The 17,069-nt window shown below is 41.8% G+C and overlaps 3 protein-coding genes across 3 annotated transcripts in view; 1 reads left to right on the top strand and 2 right to left on the bottom strand.

The window, feature by feature from the left end:
• The window catches only part of LOC105219634 (uncharacterized), a 50,142-nt gene extending 36,514 nt beyond the window's left edge, over positions 1 to 13,628 (bottom strand). Inside the window, exon 1 of the mRNA XM_054227428.1 lies at positions 13,625 to 13,628. The gene's annotated coding sequence lies outside the window, so the exon portion shown is untranslated. The remainder of the gene's footprint in view (positions 1 to 13,624) is intronic.
• Positions 972 to 9,660, top strand: LOC105219270 (mucin-17). Its single transcript, XM_054228244.1, has 2 exons — positions 972 to 1,127; positions 1,223 to 9,660. Exons 1-2 carry the CDS (start codon positions 1,073 to 1,075, stop codon positions 9,400 to 9,402), a joined length of 8,235 nt encoding a protein of 2,744 aa, XP_054084219.1. The 5' UTR covers positions 972 to 1,072; the 3' UTR covers positions 9,403 to 9,660.
• LOC105219271 (brain-specific homeobox protein) lies at positions 10,106 to 16,760 on the bottom strand. Its single transcript, XM_011195284.3, has 4 exons — positions 16,358 to 16,760; positions 13,072 to 13,469; positions 12,545 to 12,847; positions 10,106 to 10,739 (listed from the first exon to the last, which is right to left on the bottom strand). The coding sequence occupies exons 1-4, from the start codon at positions 16,741 to 16,743 to the stop codon at positions 10,174 to 10,176; spliced, it is 1,653 nt and encodes a 550-aa protein (XP_011193586.2). The 5' UTR covers positions 16,744 to 16,760; the 3' UTR covers positions 10,106 to 10,173.
• Between the last annotated feature and the right edge of the window lie 309 nt (positions 16,761 to 17,069).

Raw genomic sequence — 17,069 nt, 5'->3', positions numbered from 1 at the left:
GAAGAGAAATGTCAAAAGAGCGCGGAAAAATATACCGTCGTTTGCTGTCCCTATCCTTTGCTTGGTAGATGAATCTTTGTTAAACTAAAATAGTGCAATAGGTTGGGTGCTTCATTGAACACCCATTGAACTTCGATGCTCATTTAAGATTCAACATTTACAATGTGGAGATGAAAACACCAGAAATATGTACATGAAGAGGCTCGATTACCGACGATCAATAAAATAGGCTCTGTTGCTCCAATATTAAGTTCCTTTATGCCGTGTTATTGCCCTTATTAAATGTTATGATCCGAGAAGAATGAACATCAATAATGTATACGAATGGATTTATAAAAGTATGGCTAAACCAGGATTTGTTGTTCGATATTTTGTTAGGTGTTTGATAGAGTTCCTTATTGGAGTGTATTATTCAACAATCAATTCAAATAAGATCTGCGACACCCCTGAACGATTTATGAATTTTTTTAAACAATTTTTCATGGAGATTTTAAATTTTCTGTAGAGAGATATAACCGTCTAAGTAATTTCATATTCAACCCAATTCGCTATATCGATCTCATCATTTATGTATATATACGAGTATATATTACTAAAACTAACATAAGTTGAAAAACAATACTTTTTTGAGCTTTAAACAAATTATGCTCGTGCATAAATTGAGGGCGACACCTTATGCTTATTTTACTATTAAGCATTTACGCAATTTATTCATTTGTTTTCGATTTTCGTAAGCGAAATTGCGTATTTCAGAAAAGAAATTCACCAAACGGTATTTGTGTTAGAAAAGAAGTGATGTCTATTTATGGAGTCGGAGATTAAACAAAAACACTTTATAGCCAAATATCACATAAGCTATATACTACAGGCGCTGTTGGTTAAACAGTATACGCAAGTGTTTTGCGAACGTACTTTTTAAGTGCAAATAAATGAGTTAAGTACACGTTAGGTCTCTAACGTATTATGCGCCAATTTAGCTTACTTGATTGGAATATAAATTAGTGAAACTTTATCTTGAATTCAAGTAGTTTTCGAGCCCTCAATCCGACAACAACTACAGATATTTAGTTAAATGAGGTTTTTATTGACGGCTTTATTTTTAATCGGCTTGGTAGCTGCCAGCAGCGGTGAGTTAAGATTGCGAATGATCGGCAGATTTCATCATTCTTTTTTCGTTTTCTAAATATATAAAAATATGTGATTTATGTTATATAATCTGTAGGACATCGTTCGAGATACTCCAGGTCATATGGAATCAATTTGAGCAACCGTCCAAAGCAAGAATACGCTACACGTGTTTACGCGCCACGTAAAGAGAATAATGAAGCAGCAAGTTCATATGGATCAAAAATTTCGCTATTGCCAATTCTTCCAAAGGCACTTGATGAACTCCCTTTGCAAATCGGTGACTCACCGGATGTAGTTAGTGAACCTAAGACAGAAAGTTCACAGTTTATTTACGGTCCAAAACGTGGCTCTGAACCGTCTCCATGGAACTACGATTATCCACGTAGACACGGCGGTTATTTGTATAATAGAGGACCATGGTATTGGCGAGATTATCCTTATTTATGGCATAGACATTATTCGTCAAGAAAAGGTGGGCGAGGAAAAGGAAAATATCCACCTAGTAGACATGGACCTAGTGACGATGAAGAACCACCATGTAGCAAGTGTGAAAAGCATCGTAAGCGTGAGAAACAGTCACCACCTAGAGATGATGATGAACATAGAGATGATGATGATCCTAGAGATGATGATGAACCCAGAGATGATGACGAACCTAAAGATGATGAAGAACCACCATGTAAAAAGTGTGAAAAGCATCGTAAGCGTGATAAACGGTCACGCCATGACAAGCATCGCCCATCTAAGCGTGATAAACGGTCACCACATCACAAGCATCGTCCATCTAAGCGTGATAAACGGTCACCATGCGATAAGCATCGCCCACCTAAGCGTGATAAACGGTCACCACATGACAAGCATCGCCCATCTAAGCGTGATAAACGGTCCCCATGCGACAAGCATCGCCCACCTAAGCGTGATAAACGGTCACCATGCGACAAACACCGTCCATCTAAGCGTGATAAACGAACACCATGTGACAAGCATCCTCGACCTCCAAAACCTGATAAGCCTTGTCATAAATGTCGATCGACAAAGCGTCCTCGCCCTAGTCGACCGGTACCTCAAGAAACGACTATTGAACCAGAAGTGAGCACACAAGAACCTGAAGAAGAAACTACACAGCCAAAAGTAGAAACCAGCAAACCTGAATTAAGTACACCACTACCAGATGTAGAAACCAGGAAACCACAGGGAAGCACAGAAGTACCAGTGCAAGGAACAGAAGCTCCAGTGGAACGGATTACTCATCGTGAAGTCGAAACTCGTCAACCAGAAGTAAGCACTGAAGTTCCAGTGGAAGGAACAGAAGCTCCAGTAGAATGGACTACTCAGCCTGAAGCCGAGACTCGTCAACCAGGAGGAAGCACGAAAGTACCAGTGGATGGAACAGAAGCCCCTGTAGAATGGACTACTCAGCCTGAAGCCGAGACTCGTCAACCAGAAGGAAGCACGAAAGTACCAGTGGAAGGAACAGAAGCCCCAGTAGAATGGACTACACAGCCTGAAGTCGAGACTCGTCAACCAGAAGGAAGCACAGAAGTACCAGTGCAAGGAACAGAAGCTCCAGTACAATGGACTACTCAGCCTGAAGTCGAAACTAGGCCACCAGAAGGAAGTACTGAAATACCAGTTGAAGGAACAGAAGCTCCGGTAGAATGGACTACTCAGCACGGAGTTGAAACTAGCAAACCTGAAGGAAGCACTGAAGTTCCAGTGGTAGGAACGGAAGCTCCAGTAGAATGGACCACTCAGTCTGAAGTCGAGACTCGTCAACCAGAAGGAAGCACTGAAGTACCAGTGGAACGAACAGAAGCTCCAGTACAATGGACTACTCAGCCTGAAGTCGAAACTAGGCCACCAGAAGGAAGTACTGAAATACCAGTTGAAGGAACAGAAGCTCCAGTACAATGGACCACTCAGTCTGAAGTCGAGACTCGTCAACCAGAACTAAGCACTGAAGTACCAGTGGAAGGAACAGAAGCTCCAGTACAATGGACCACTCAGTTTGAAGTCGAGACTCGTCAACCAGAAGGAAGCACAGAAGTACCAGTGGAAGGAACAGAAGCTCCAGTAGAATGGACTACTCAGCCTGAAGCCGGGACTCGTCAACCAGAAGGAAGCACTGAAGTACCAGTTGAAGGAACAGAAGCTCCAGTACAATGGACCACTCAGTCTGAAGTCGAGACTCGTCAACCAGAAGGAAGCACTGAAGTACCAGTGGAACGAACAGAAGCTCCAGTACAATGGACTACTCAGCCTGAAGTCGAAACTAGGCCACCAGAAGGAAGTACTGAAATACCAGTTGAAGGAACAGAAGCTCCAGTACAAGGGACCACTCAGTCTGAAGTCGAGACTCGTCAACCAGAAGTAAGCACTGAAGTACCAGTGGAAGGAACAGAAGCTCCAGTACAATGGACCACTCAGTCTGAAGTCGAGACTCGTCAACCAGAAGTAAGCACTGAATTACCAGTGGAAGGAACAGAAGCTCCAGTAGAATGGACTACTCAGTCTGAAGTTGAGACTCGTAAACCAGAAGTAAGCACTGAAGTACCAGTGGAAGGAACAGAAGCTCCAGTACAATGGACCACTCAGTCTGAAGTCGAGACTCGTCAACCAAAAGGAAGCACTGAAGTACCAGTGGAACGAACAGAAGCTCCAGTACAATGGACTACTCAGCCTGAAGTCGAAACTAGGCCACCAGAAGGAAGTACTGAAATACCAGTTGAAGGAACAGAAGCTCCGGTAGAATGGACTACTCAGCACGAAGTTGAAACTAGCAAACCTGAAGGAAGCACTGAAGTTCCAGTGGAAGGAACAGAAGCCCCGGTAGAATGGACTACTCAGCCTGAAGTCGAAACTAGGCCACCAGAAGGAAGTACTGAAATACCAGTTGAAGGAACAGAAGCTCCGGTAGAATGGACTACTCAGCACGAAGTTGAAACTAGCAAACCTGAAGGAAGCACTGAAGTTCCAGTGGAAGGAACGGAAGCTCCAGTAGAATGGACTACTCAGCCTGAAATCGAAACTCGTCAACCAGAAGTAAGCACTGAAGTTCCAGTGGAAGGAACAGAAGCTCCAGTAGAATGGGCTACTCAGTCTGAAGTTGAGACTCGTCAACCAGAAGGAAGCACTGAAGTACCAGTGGAACGAACAGAAGGTCCATTACAATGGACCACTCAGTCTGAAGTTGAGACTCGTCAACCAGAAGGAAGCACTGAAGTACCAGTGGAAGGAACAGAAGCTCCAGTACAATGGACTACTCAGCCTGAAGTCGAAACTAGGCAACCAGAAGCAAGCACTGAAGTTCCAGTGGAAGGAACGGAAGCTCCAGTACAATGGATAACTCAGTCTGAACTGGAGACTCGTCAACCAGAAGGAAGCACAGAAGTACCAGTGGAAGGAACAGAAGCTCCAGTAGAATGGACCACTCAGCCTGAAGCCGAGACTCGTCAGCCAGAAGGAAGCACTGAAGTACCAGTGGAAGGAACAGAAGCCCCAGTACAATGGACCACTCAATCTGAAGCCGAGACTCGTCAACCAGAAGGAAGCACTGAAATAGCGGTGGAAGGAACAGAAGCTCCAGTAGAATGGACCACTCGGTCTGAAGTTGAGACTCGTCAACCAGAAGGAAGCACTGAAGTACCAGTGGAAGGAACAGAAGCTCCAGTACAATGGACCACTCAGTCTAAAGTCGAGACTCGTCAACCGGAAGTAAGCACTGAAGTACCAGTGGAAGGAACAGAAGCTCCGGTAGAATGGACTACACGGCCTGAAATCGAAACTCGTCAACCAGAAGTAAGCGCTGGAGTTCCAGTGGAAGGAACCGAAGCTCCAGTTCAATGGACCACTCAGTCTGAAGTTGAGACTCGTCAACCAGAAGGAAGCACTGAAGTACCAGTAGAAGGAACAGAAGCCCCGGTAGAATGGACTACTCAGCCTGAAGTCGAAACTCGTCAACCAGATGTAAGCACTGATGTACCAGTTGAAGGAACCGAAGCTCTGGTAGAAACTAGCGAACCTGCGGTAAGCACACCACTACCAGAAGAACCTATAAGGAAACCAGAAGGAAGTACTGAAATACCAGTGGAAGGAACACAATCTCCAGTAGAATGGACTACTCAGCCTGAAGTAGAAACTAGCAAGCCAGAACATAACACGAATTTACCCGAGATAGATACTGAAGAACCCAAAGTTAATACTCCTAGCTCTGAGAGTCTGAAAGTAAGTACTACACAGCCTGAAGACACTACTTCAGCACAAGATGTTTACACAAACGATCCTGAGGTGAGCACCCCAAAATCCGAAGAGATATCTACCAATCCAACAAGAATTCCTCCGCAACACGATGAACCAGAACCCGTTGCACCACAAGAAAGGACTACAAATGCACCAGTGGCGCAAACAGATGAGCCTATTGTAAGTAGCCCGGAACCTAAGGAGGAAACGATGGAACCAGAGGTGAGCGCGTCACTCCCAGAAGATCTTGAAGTAACTACTCCGGCAACTGAGGAACCAAGTGAAAGCTCCACTCAACCTGAATCTCAAGGAAGTACTAATGCACCAGTGGTAACTACTGAAGAGCCTATTGTAAGTACCCCACAACCTGAGGAGGAAACTAGGGAACCTGAAGTGAGCACGACACTCCCAGAAGATCCTAAAGTAACTACTGTAGCAACTGAGGAACCAAGTGAAAGCTCCACTCAACCTGAATCTCAAGGAAGTACTAATGCACCAGTGGTAACTACTGAAGAGCCTATTGTAAGTACCCCACAACCTGAGGAGGAAACTAAAGAACCGGTGGTGAGCACGTCACTTCCTGAAGATCCTGAAGTAACTACTCTGGCAACTGAGGAACCAAGTGAAAGCTCCACTCAACCTGAATCTCAAGGAAGTACTAATGCACCAGTGGTAACTACTGAAGAGCCTATTGTAAGTACCCCACAACCGGAGGAGGAAACTAGGGAACCTGAAGTGAGCACGTCACTCCCAGAAGATCCTGAAGTAACTACTGTAGCAACTGAGGAACCAAATGAAAGCTCCACTCAACCTGAATCTCAAGGAAGTACTAATGCACCAGTGGTAACTACTGAAGAGCCTATTGTAAGTACCCCACAACCTGAGGAAGAAACTAAAGAACCGGTGGTGAGCACGTCACTTCCTGAAGATCCTGAAGTAACTACTCTGGCAACTGAGGAACCAAGTGAAAGCTCCACTCAACCTGAATCTCAAGGAAGTACTAATGCACCAGTGGTAACTACTGAAGAGCCTATTGTAAGTACCCCACAACCAGAGGAGGAAACTAAGGAACCGGTGGTGAGCACGTCACTTCCTGAAGATCCTGAAGTAACTACTCTGGCAACTGAGGAACCAAGTGAAAGCTCCACTCAACCTGAATCTCAGGGAAGTACTAATGCACCACTGGTAACTACTGAAGAGCCTATTGTAAGTACCCCACAACCTGAGGAAGAAACTAAAGAACCGGTGGTGAGCACGTCACTTCCTGAAGATCCTGAAGTAACTACTCTGGCAACTGAGGAACCAAGTGAAAGCTCCACTCAACCTGAATCTCAAGGAAGTACTAATGCACCAGTGGTAACTACTGAAGAGCCTATTGTAAGTACCCCACAACCTGAGGAAGAAACTAAAGAACCGGTGGTGAGCACGTCGCTTCCTGAAGATCCTGAAGTATCTACTCTGGCAACTGAGGAACCAAGTGAAAGCTCCACTCAACTTGAATCTCAGGGAAGTACTAATGCACCTGTGGTAACTACTGAAGAGCCTATTGTAAGTACCCCACAACCAGAGGAGGAAACTGAGGAACCGGTGGTGAGCACGTCACTTCCTGAAGATCCTGAAGTAACTACTCTGGCAACTGAGGAACCAAGTGAAAGCTCCACTCAACCTGAATCTCAGGGAAGTACTAATGCACCAGTGGTAACTACTGAAGAGCCTATTGTAAGTACCCCACAACCTGAGGAAGAAACTAAAGAACCGGTGGTGAGCACGCCACTTCCTGAAGATCCTGAAGTAACTACTCTGGCAACTGAGGAACCAAGTGAAAGCTCCACTCAACCTGAATCTCAAGGAAGTACTAATGCACCAGTGGTAACTACTGAAGAGCCTATTGTAAGTACCCCACAACCTGAGGAAGAAACTAAAGAACCGGTGGTGAGCACGTCACTTCCTGAAGATCCTGAAGTAACTACTCTGGCAACTGAGGAACCAAGTGAAAGCTCCACTCAACCTGAATCTCAAGAAAGTACTAATGCACCAGTGGTAACTACTGAAGAGCCTATTGTAAGTACCCCACAACCAGAGGAGGAAACTGAGGAACCGGTGGTGAGCACGTCACTTCCTGAAGATCCTGAAGTAACTACTCTGGCAACTGAGGAACCAAGTGAAAGCTCCACTCAACCTGAATCTCAGGGAAGTACTAATGCACCTGTGGTAACTACTGAAGAGCCTATTGTAAGTACCCCACAACCAGAGGAGGAAACTGAGGAACCGGTGGTGAGCACGTCACTTCCTGAAGATCCTGAAGTATCTACTCTGGCAACTGAGGAACCAAGTGAAAGCTCCACTCAACTTGAATCTCAGGGAAGTACTAATGCACCTGTGGTAACTACTGAAGAGCCTATTGTAAGTACCCCACAACCAGAGGAGGAAACTGAGGAACCGGTGGTGAGCACGTCACTTCCTGAAGATCCTGAAGTATCTACTCTGGCAACTGAGGAACCAAGTGAAAGCTCCACTCAACTTGAATCTCAGGGAAGTACTAATGCACCTGTGGTAACTACTGAAGAGCCTATTGTAAGTACCCCACAACCAGAGGAGGAAACTGAGGAACCGGTGGTGAGCACGTCACTTCCTGAAGATCCTGAAGTAACTACTCTGGCAACTGAGGAACCAAGTGAAAGCTCCACTCAACCTGAATCTCAGGGAAGTACTAATGCACCAGTGGTAACTACTGAAGAGCCTATTGTAAGTACCCCACAACCTGAGGAAGAAACTAAAGAACCGGTGGTGAGCACGCCACTTCCTGAAGATCCTGAAGTAACTACTCTGGCAACTGAGGAACCAAGTGAAAGCTCCACTCAACCTGAATCTCAAGGAAGTACTAATGCACCAGTGGTAACTACTGAAGAGCCTATTGTAAGTACCCCACAACCTGAGGAAGAAACTAAAGAACCGGTGGTGAGCACGTCACTCCCAGAAGATCCTGAAGTAACTACTCTGGTAACTGAGGAACCAAGTGAAAGCTCCACTCAACCTGAATCTCAAGGAAGTACTAATGCACCAGTGGTAACTACTGAAGAGCCTATTGTAAGTACCCCACAACCTGAGGAGGAAACTAAAGAACCGGTGGTGAGCACGTCACTCCCAGAAGATCCTGAAGTAACTACTCTGGTAACTGAGGAACCAAGTGAAAGCTCCACTCAGCCTGAATCTCAAGGAAGTACTAATGCACCAGTGGTAACTACTGAAGAGCCTATTGTAAGTACCCCTCAACCTGAGGAGGAAACTAAAGAACCGGTGGTGAGCACGTCACTCCCAGAAGATCCTGAAGTAACTACTCTGGTAACTGAGGAACCAAGTGAAAGCTCCACTCAACCTGGATCTCAAGGAAGTACTAATGCACCAGTGGTAACTACTGAAGAGCCTATTGTAAGTACCCCACAACCTGAGGAGGAAACTAGGGAACCTGAAGTGAGCACGTCACTTCCTGAAGATCCTGAAGTAACTACTCTGGCAACTGAGGAACCAAGTGAAAGCTCCACTCAGCCTGAATCTCAAGGAAGTACTAATGCACCAGTGGTAACTACTGAAGAGCCTATTGTAAGTACCTCACAACCTGAGGAGGAAACTAAAGAACCGGTGGTGAGCACGTCACTCCCAGAAGAGCCGGAAGTAACTACTGTAGCAACTGAGGAACCTGAAGGAAGCACTAATGCACCAGCGTTATCTACTGAAGAGCCTGTTGTAAGTAGCCCGCAACCTGAACGACCAGTTAGCACCACAACCGAACGAGAGTTAAGTACAGTAACTAGTGGGGATGTCGCTACTACAACAGTTAAACCTTGTGATCCAAAGCCCGGCTGCAAATGTAGTTGTTGTCAGCGAGTGAAAACCGTTGCTTTGTTGATATATTCATCCGCAGAGGGCGGTAATGCTATTGCCAGTAACCAACCGACCAATTGTTCGCATGGTTGCGCAGAGAAAGCACCGCTTGACTTATTATCTCAACTTATTGCCAAGCTCAGATTGAGGTAGTGTTTATAATAGGAAGCAGCCTATATAAAATTACGAAATATAAGTGTATATTATAAAAAATATACATACGAGTACATGTAAATTATTGTCTATTGTTTTAAGTATTATTTATAAATCTCTAGATTTGTGTATATATTAAGTTCAGGTGTTGGAAGCTCATACTTTTACGCAATTCATTTAAGCCATATACTCATCGACGCAATCGTTTTGCGGTTATATTTCACTAAATAAAATGAGAACGATTTAACGATTAATAAATAGCTTCACTGTGTACAAAAATACTATATAATTCATATCATATTCAGATGTTTGTACCCCCTAGTTGACCTTGACCCATCCCGCAATGTCAAGTAAATGTTTTCAACCGGACTTTCTATGACTGCCTATTAGTGATTACATGCAGTCATTGTCGCTTTTATTAGAAATGCTATGAAGACTTCACTGAGTGGTATCGTTGATCGTTAACTATTCGTCGTACCCTCTCTGCTTGTTTGAAAATCTCGAGACGCCTTAACTTTTTTGTATCACTGCAACATTTTCTCTGCGTTTTTATGGTTGCCACATTATGTCAGCGTTAAATTCTTCTCCAGTGAGCTAGAATTCTTATTTTATCTACATATTTTATTCTAAAACTTACAGAGTGTTCTTCGTACATCAATTATTTACACGACTTAGGAAATCAAAATATTCAACTTTCCCAAATAATAACTAACTGTGGATATTCAAGCTCATACGCCTGTTCCTTTCTGACCAGCATCTGCATTACGCAAACTATGTCAAGTGATAGAGTTTCGTATCGCCCACAATATCCACATCACTGCCATCGTCATCCTCCTCCTCCTCGTCATCATCCACATCCGAGTAATCGTCTGTGGAGTAATCGTGCTGTAGAAAACCCATTGCATTATCCAATTGACCACCCGAAATGTTGCGCAACATTTGTAAATGTTGATGATGCGTTGCAACATTGTGTCCGCCATGTAGCAGTTGTTGAGAATGCGTGTCGCTTCCATTAGCACACGAATTGGTATTGCTACGTAATTGTAAATGTGTTGAATGTATTGGTCCGTGTGGGTGTATACTTTGTTGCTGCTGCTGTTGTTGTTCGCGTGCATAAGCCTGCGCAGCAAATGTCTTCTCAACGCCATTTAGATTTTCAACTCCATTATTAGTGTTATTTGCATTGCTGCTATTCTGTTGCATGTGATTGTTGTTGTTGTTGGTGTGGCCATTGCCATTACTGCCGTTTGTTAACGTTGCATTATTACCGCTCTTTGCACTATGACTGCTGCTGCTGCCGCTGCCACTGCCGTCCGAACGTGAAAAGTCAACGGGTTCTGCAAATGGAATTTTAAACAAAAGTTGAAAAAACTCTTTTTGCATTATTGTTGTAGTTGTACTGAAAGTTTTACGTACTTCTATGCAGTTTTCGTAAATGAAATTATTTGAAATATTGTCAATTTAATTGGCAAAAGAAGTGCAGTGTTGTTGGACAAGCAAAGTTTTGTAAAGTTTCTTCTAAAGTAGCAAGACAATTTTCTTGCGCTTTTGCGGTATATTTTTGTTGTTGTTGGTTGTGGGCAAATGTACTGTATTTGTAATGTATAAAGTTATGAACTTATGGTTTGAAATTGCAAAAAGCTTTTAAGTCAAGAACGATAGGGTACAGTATGGTGACAGGATAAACGAAACGTACAGTTAAATTTCTAAAGTAATTACCCTTCCTCCCATATGACTTAACGAACGTATATTTTTTTCTATCTAATGAAATCCAAAAAAATAGGGACGTGAGTCTCGTAATCTCAATTTCTAGCATCCTTAGATAATTTGATTTCATTTGAGGCTTGCACTCCGAACTTTGGTCTATTGCGCTCTCGCATGAAACCTATAGCAAGTCTATTAGTCTTAGCACCCTGAGAAATTGAAGTATAGTACTGGGAGTAAGGGATTGGAAGCAGCCCTCAGTAGGAAATGATAGCCCCAAAATCTACTCCGGTTTCCACGAAGCGCTACACACTAAGGTGGCAGATGAAGGGGAGTTCCGCGTGTCACAGAGACGGCAGCTATCTGCATGTAAGTGATTCTTAAACTAACATTGCCCTGTATAGAGTCCTACCAGTACTCGGAGTTTATCCCTTGGTAGGTTTATTATAGTCCTTTTGGTATTGTATACTCCCAATAGACTTTTCGCCTGCCGCAATCCGGGTACCCGTAGCCAGTGTCTTTCTCGTTACATTTCCTCCTCCAACCGGAACATCAGCTTGATCGTGTGTGGTCCAGCTGCCAAAAATGGTTCAGAACGCAGCAATCGTGTTGCTGCTGCCGACCATCCTTAATATAGCCATAATATATTTCCTTTAGTTGACGACAGAGACCAATTAAGTTCCGCATTTGAGTCGATGCCTTTTAAAATATGAAAATACATAGATCCACACCTTCTAGAAAATATTTAATTTTGGGGAAAAGTCATGCTAGCGTCACCAGGTGCCCGCCAATCCCAAGAGTTCCATATTTCTATTGGAACTCAATTACGCACTTTTAGTGGTCACTGGCGAACGGATCGAGTGCACTAGGTGGATGCATCCTATTTATATATATTGTTGTTCGAAACCACTAACACCATCACTCTACTGGGGAGAATGGAGGAGATTTAAAATTCTCTCATTCGACCATGTGAATGTTCGAATAATAAATGTTTATACACAGACAGAGTCTGACAAAGATATACTGAACTACCGATATACTTTTAGTGTAACCAACGCAATATTTCAGCTTCAAATCTATATACAGAACACCTTATAATAATGAAGAAAGATGCGGTAAAAACCAAGCAAATATTGAAGAATCCTCTGAAGTCTAAATCTAGACTTGAACAGTGGCTAGTTAGTAGCAATGTGAAGGAACGATTGTCGCGCCTAAACAACCTAATGAAAGCTCAATTCCGCCTGACTAATGAAGAGGAAACTGGAAGTCCAATTACCTATTGAAATTGAAGTACCTCCTCGCAAATATGCACTCAAAGATAATACAAAACATTCTCATTTCATGAGGTCTTAAAGAGATCTACAATCTTGGAATCGTATTTAATATTGTCCGTGATAATCTAAAGGTTCTATAAAAACAATTTCTTCAAGGTACTCACCATTTGTATTATCTCGCCGTCTCAGCTGTTTCTTATGCTTCATGCGACGATTTTGAAACCATGTCTTCACCTGTGTCTCACTAAGCCCTAAAGCAGTAGCCAACTCCACACGTTCCGGCGTCGAGAGATACCGTTGACCTTCGAAACGTTTTTCCAACCCCGATAACTGTGGATCGCTGAAGACTGTACGCGCTTTACGGCGTCGACAGTGACGCAATGCATTCACACCCATCCCCAAACCCAAAGCCAACTCAGGCACACAACCGGCGCCGCCAAAGAGGTGCCCACCACCGAAGAGGCTTGCTGGAATGGTAGAAATAACAACAGCTTAGATATTTGCCAATATAATTTATTTATTTATTTTTTTTTTGCATTAAAGTTTTCGTAATTGAATTTGGTTGTGACAAACAGCCGAAAAAGTTTGGTGTTTCTAATTTGTGTGGTGACTATTTCGGACTGACACCTAATATTTACAATATGCGGTGTTAATTACATTATTTGCATGTGTGTTTGGCGTGAAAACTTACCCTGCGAAAGGAAGTAAGGGTCCACTGATTTGTAGGCACCCGATGATGGTGACAAGTAGCCGAGCGTCATCTGCAAGAAGCCGTGGTCACTATATGCCGCACTTGGGTACAACACTGAAGCTGGATGTGGATGTTGCGGTGGAGGTGGCGGTAGTGTTGGTGGTGGTGGTGGCGGCGGTGCTGCAGACACTTGTTGTGCTGCATGTGGTAAATAGTTGCTTCTCCGTGGACTAATTTGGTGTGTTGGCACCGGCGCTGTTGTGTTGCTGTTGCCTTGGTTGCCATGCGTTGTATTACTCAGTATTGTTGGTGATGGCAGTGAGGCGGACGAAGTGGATGATATGGAAGAGGGTGTGGTCAAAGCACCAGACAAATTGACACGTTCGCTCGATTTGAAACTGTAACGAGGAGCATGAGAGAACCAAAGTTTAGCACATTATTGTGGCACTATTAGTTTTAAATTGATTATTTTGTTGAGTAGAAAAAGGTATGAAGGCCACAAATTGGCCTTCACATACTGATACATTCCTATATTATATATTTATATATACAATTTATTAAAGATACCACTTTGTTTTGCAATTTTCGTTGAAATCATAACCAATAAATTTCAAATTCTCAACTGGTTTATAAGTATGATTGTTTAACCTTATTCGTGATAGTGAAGGCTTCGTAGGGATTCTAAATAAAAAATAGTAGGATTCTGCATTAATCAATGTGTATGCATCGACTTTATGGTTCTTCAGCGTTACTCTTTATTTATTTAACTTTTCTCACAAGTCTTTTGTACAGTTGCTCATTGTTACTAAAAAAGTTCCACCGGACTTTGTGTCGTTCATGCCTATAGATTATTCAGTTTGGCTCCATAGTTGTTAGTTAGATCAAGTATTGATTATTGCTACAAACAACGGTATGTTTGGCCTAGCTTACTTATACCCACTATTAAAAGTGTTTTTAATGTTCAGTTTGACGAAACTTACAATTGAGCAGATCTCTTAGCTTTTAAAGCTGCTTAGAAGCTAATTTGTTTTGAGAAACTCTATCCATTTCACTACTTAAAAAGTTACTGTCTTTCATTTAGTTTTAACGTTTTCAGTTGAAATGAAATGGTTTGAAATCTTATCCAATCCGTTTGCGTTTCATTTAATTTTAATTTCAAAAATTTCATGACATTCCACTATGGTTCCGCCCATAGGCCAAAAATCAAAAAAATCCTCTCACAATTTTTTTTTTTTCAAAATGTATACCGATCGCTAAACTTCCTATTTGTAAACCAGGTTTTCCTAAAAATTTAACGGTACTTTCCAAAAATATATAACGACAAATCATATTTAGCTGTTTCCTCGGTTTTTTAAATATTTTTACAAAGCCTTACGGAAAGTTTTGAAAGCTCCGATCATGACCATGAGAAGTCATATAAGTGCAATTACTATGCTACTTGAGCTATAGGATCTTGTAGTCCGATGAGGCAAATTTTTTTACTATATATTTAAAATATTTTTCTACATTTTTGGTAATATTGCATAGCGATATCTCAACAGGAAGTATTTATGGCCGCGCCTTCATACAAGCCGAACCACTATCCATTGGAAATATGGTTTCTAAGAGAAAAAATATATATTTCAGTTATTAGTTCAGATAGTCCTGATCAAATCGAAAGTTTTTTGCTTGGAATCGGCTATATGGGAACAGTTAAATAAACTGATATCAACTGTCCTCAAAAAATACTTTCATCAACCATATTAATTTTTTAATTATTCTCAACTCAAACTCACAAACCGTCGGGCTGTTAAAAAAGTATCCGGCTTTTAGTTTATTTATTAGTTATTAATTCTATTTTAACTATTTCAACACCCATTACAAATTTATACTACCGTTTCCGGATACTTTATATTTCCAAATATTATTATAGAAAATATTCTCTGTTGACATTTATAAAAGACGGTTTCTGTTAAAAATACCTTCGGTATACGAGATCTGGTAATAAAATAAGATGGATTCCCTGGGATCTTCCATTGGAACGATTTGACTTTGGTATCATGTGTATATAGTTATGACATCGAAACCAAAGTTCAATCGTCCCAATGGTAGAGCCCAAGAGAGCCAAGACCAAAAAAAGCTCGCCAAGTTCGATTTTTTTCGACAGTAGGAAATCGTCGAACACGCAAAACTTATTTTTTGAACAGAACTCGTATTATGTAAAAGATTAAGAGAATCTCATTTTTCAGAGTCATAAATATCTTACTACCTTCCCTAAATAAAAACGGCAGCGGCAAATGATTGTCGCGACGGCGACGCTGAGCGGTTGAAAAATTATATTTTGACAGCGCGTTAAGATGTTAAGTTGGCTGCGAAAAACGAAGTTTCTCTGTAAAATAAAATTTTACAACAAAAATTCAAATAAACATTTTGATATTTGACGTAAAGTTGTCGCTTTTATTTAGGGGTGGTACATCGACGTTAACGCTGAGCGGTAAGAAACGTTCCGGCAACACTCTTATTTAGGGAAAGCAATTAGAATCAAATACGAGACGAAGCATGAGAGAAAGGTGAGTTTTCTGGGAGATGTGTAACCAAAATGTGTACCAAAGATTATGAAATATCATAAACGAGATCATGGAACAATTGCATTTTATAACAATTATTTTCAAAGGGATGAAACGACCTCGTTGCTTAGCTATAGCTGACACTAACTACAATAGCTTTGATGATCTACAACTTTTCCGCATAGTGAAGGATCTTTTTTTTAAGAACATAATTTAGTTTAATATTGCTTCTTTTATTGGCTGGATAGCTCGTTTTCTGTTTTCAGAACTGGAAAAGTTCAATGGGTTCTCTATTAAGGTCGTATGAAATGATCAGTAAGAAATTGAAAATGTTTTGAAGAAGCATGGATGAGTTGGGTCAGAAAACCTAGTAATGAACTATCTTAAGCTTACTCTTGCAAATGTGGGCACGTTTCTGCAATTCTTCATATTTTTTCAAATCAGTAGCAAAGCGTAGATGATTCGGAAATTCGGTTCTGTAGGTTAAATCCTATCGGTCTTTGTAGGTTAGGAAAAAAATGTCTAATGGTGAGGGTTATTAGTAAACTAGATGCAATAATAATTGTAGTTGACTTCATGGAGACTTCTACTTTAAAAACACTCAGTATAAACAAAGCGGCGCCGGTGATTTTAAATAACAACAGACGAGTGTAAAGGATTGAAATTTGAAGTAAAGCAAACCGAAAGAAAATTCCGACGGAAAAATTTTGTTTTCCAATGTTGCTTATAATGAAATTTACCGTTGTTGGGCCACAAGTCGCGTATATTCCTCGGCGTCATCCAATGCACGTATGGGCGAGTGTTTCTGATGGTGTTGTTGTTGCGACGGCTGCTGCTGCCGCAATTTGTCACTATCACAATTATTTTTGACACATTTGGCATTTGCCATCTTCAACTTGCTATTGTTGTTGTGATTATTACTATTATTATTATTATTGTTGTTGTTGTGTAAATTTTGACACAAAATATGTTCAATGGAGAATGGTGTCTTCGCAGTAACCATTGTAGCGGACTGTTGTTTAGTGCCACCGCCGCTGCCATGACTAACGGCATTCGCACTATTGGCGACGGCCACAAGTGAATGCGGTGGCGATGCTGTTACGCGTTCACTAACTTGTATGGACATTTTTGCTGAATTTTTATTTATTATTTGGAATTTTTAATATTTTTAAATTGTTATTTAATCTAATATTTTTTTTTTTAAATATTTGATCTTTTTTATTATTTGAAGAACATTTCACAAATCCTCTTCCGACAGGATCAAAATTGCGCGTACCACATTCGTCGACAGTTGAGCGCGTTTTGTCCGTTCAATCACCGCACAACAACCGTAAATCACTCTAAATTACGACATTGAATGCATTGTGGCGCTGCCGTTATTGCAGCAACAACAGCCACCGAACCACCACCAGCAAGCATCCTTGCAACAGTCTGACTCATGCGTATGCGATA

Source organism: Zeugodacus cucurbitae, chromosome 3 (assembly GCF_028554725.1).
Source record: "Zeugodacus cucurbitae isolate PBARC_wt_2022May chromosome 3, idZeuCucr1.2, whole genome shotgun sequence".
Lineage (NCBI taxonomy): Eukaryota > Metazoa > Arthropoda > Insecta > Diptera > Tephritidae > Zeugodacus > Zeugodacus cucurbitae.
Note: the sequence above shows the minus strand (reverse complement) of the source record. Positions and strands in the feature narration are given on the sequence as shown.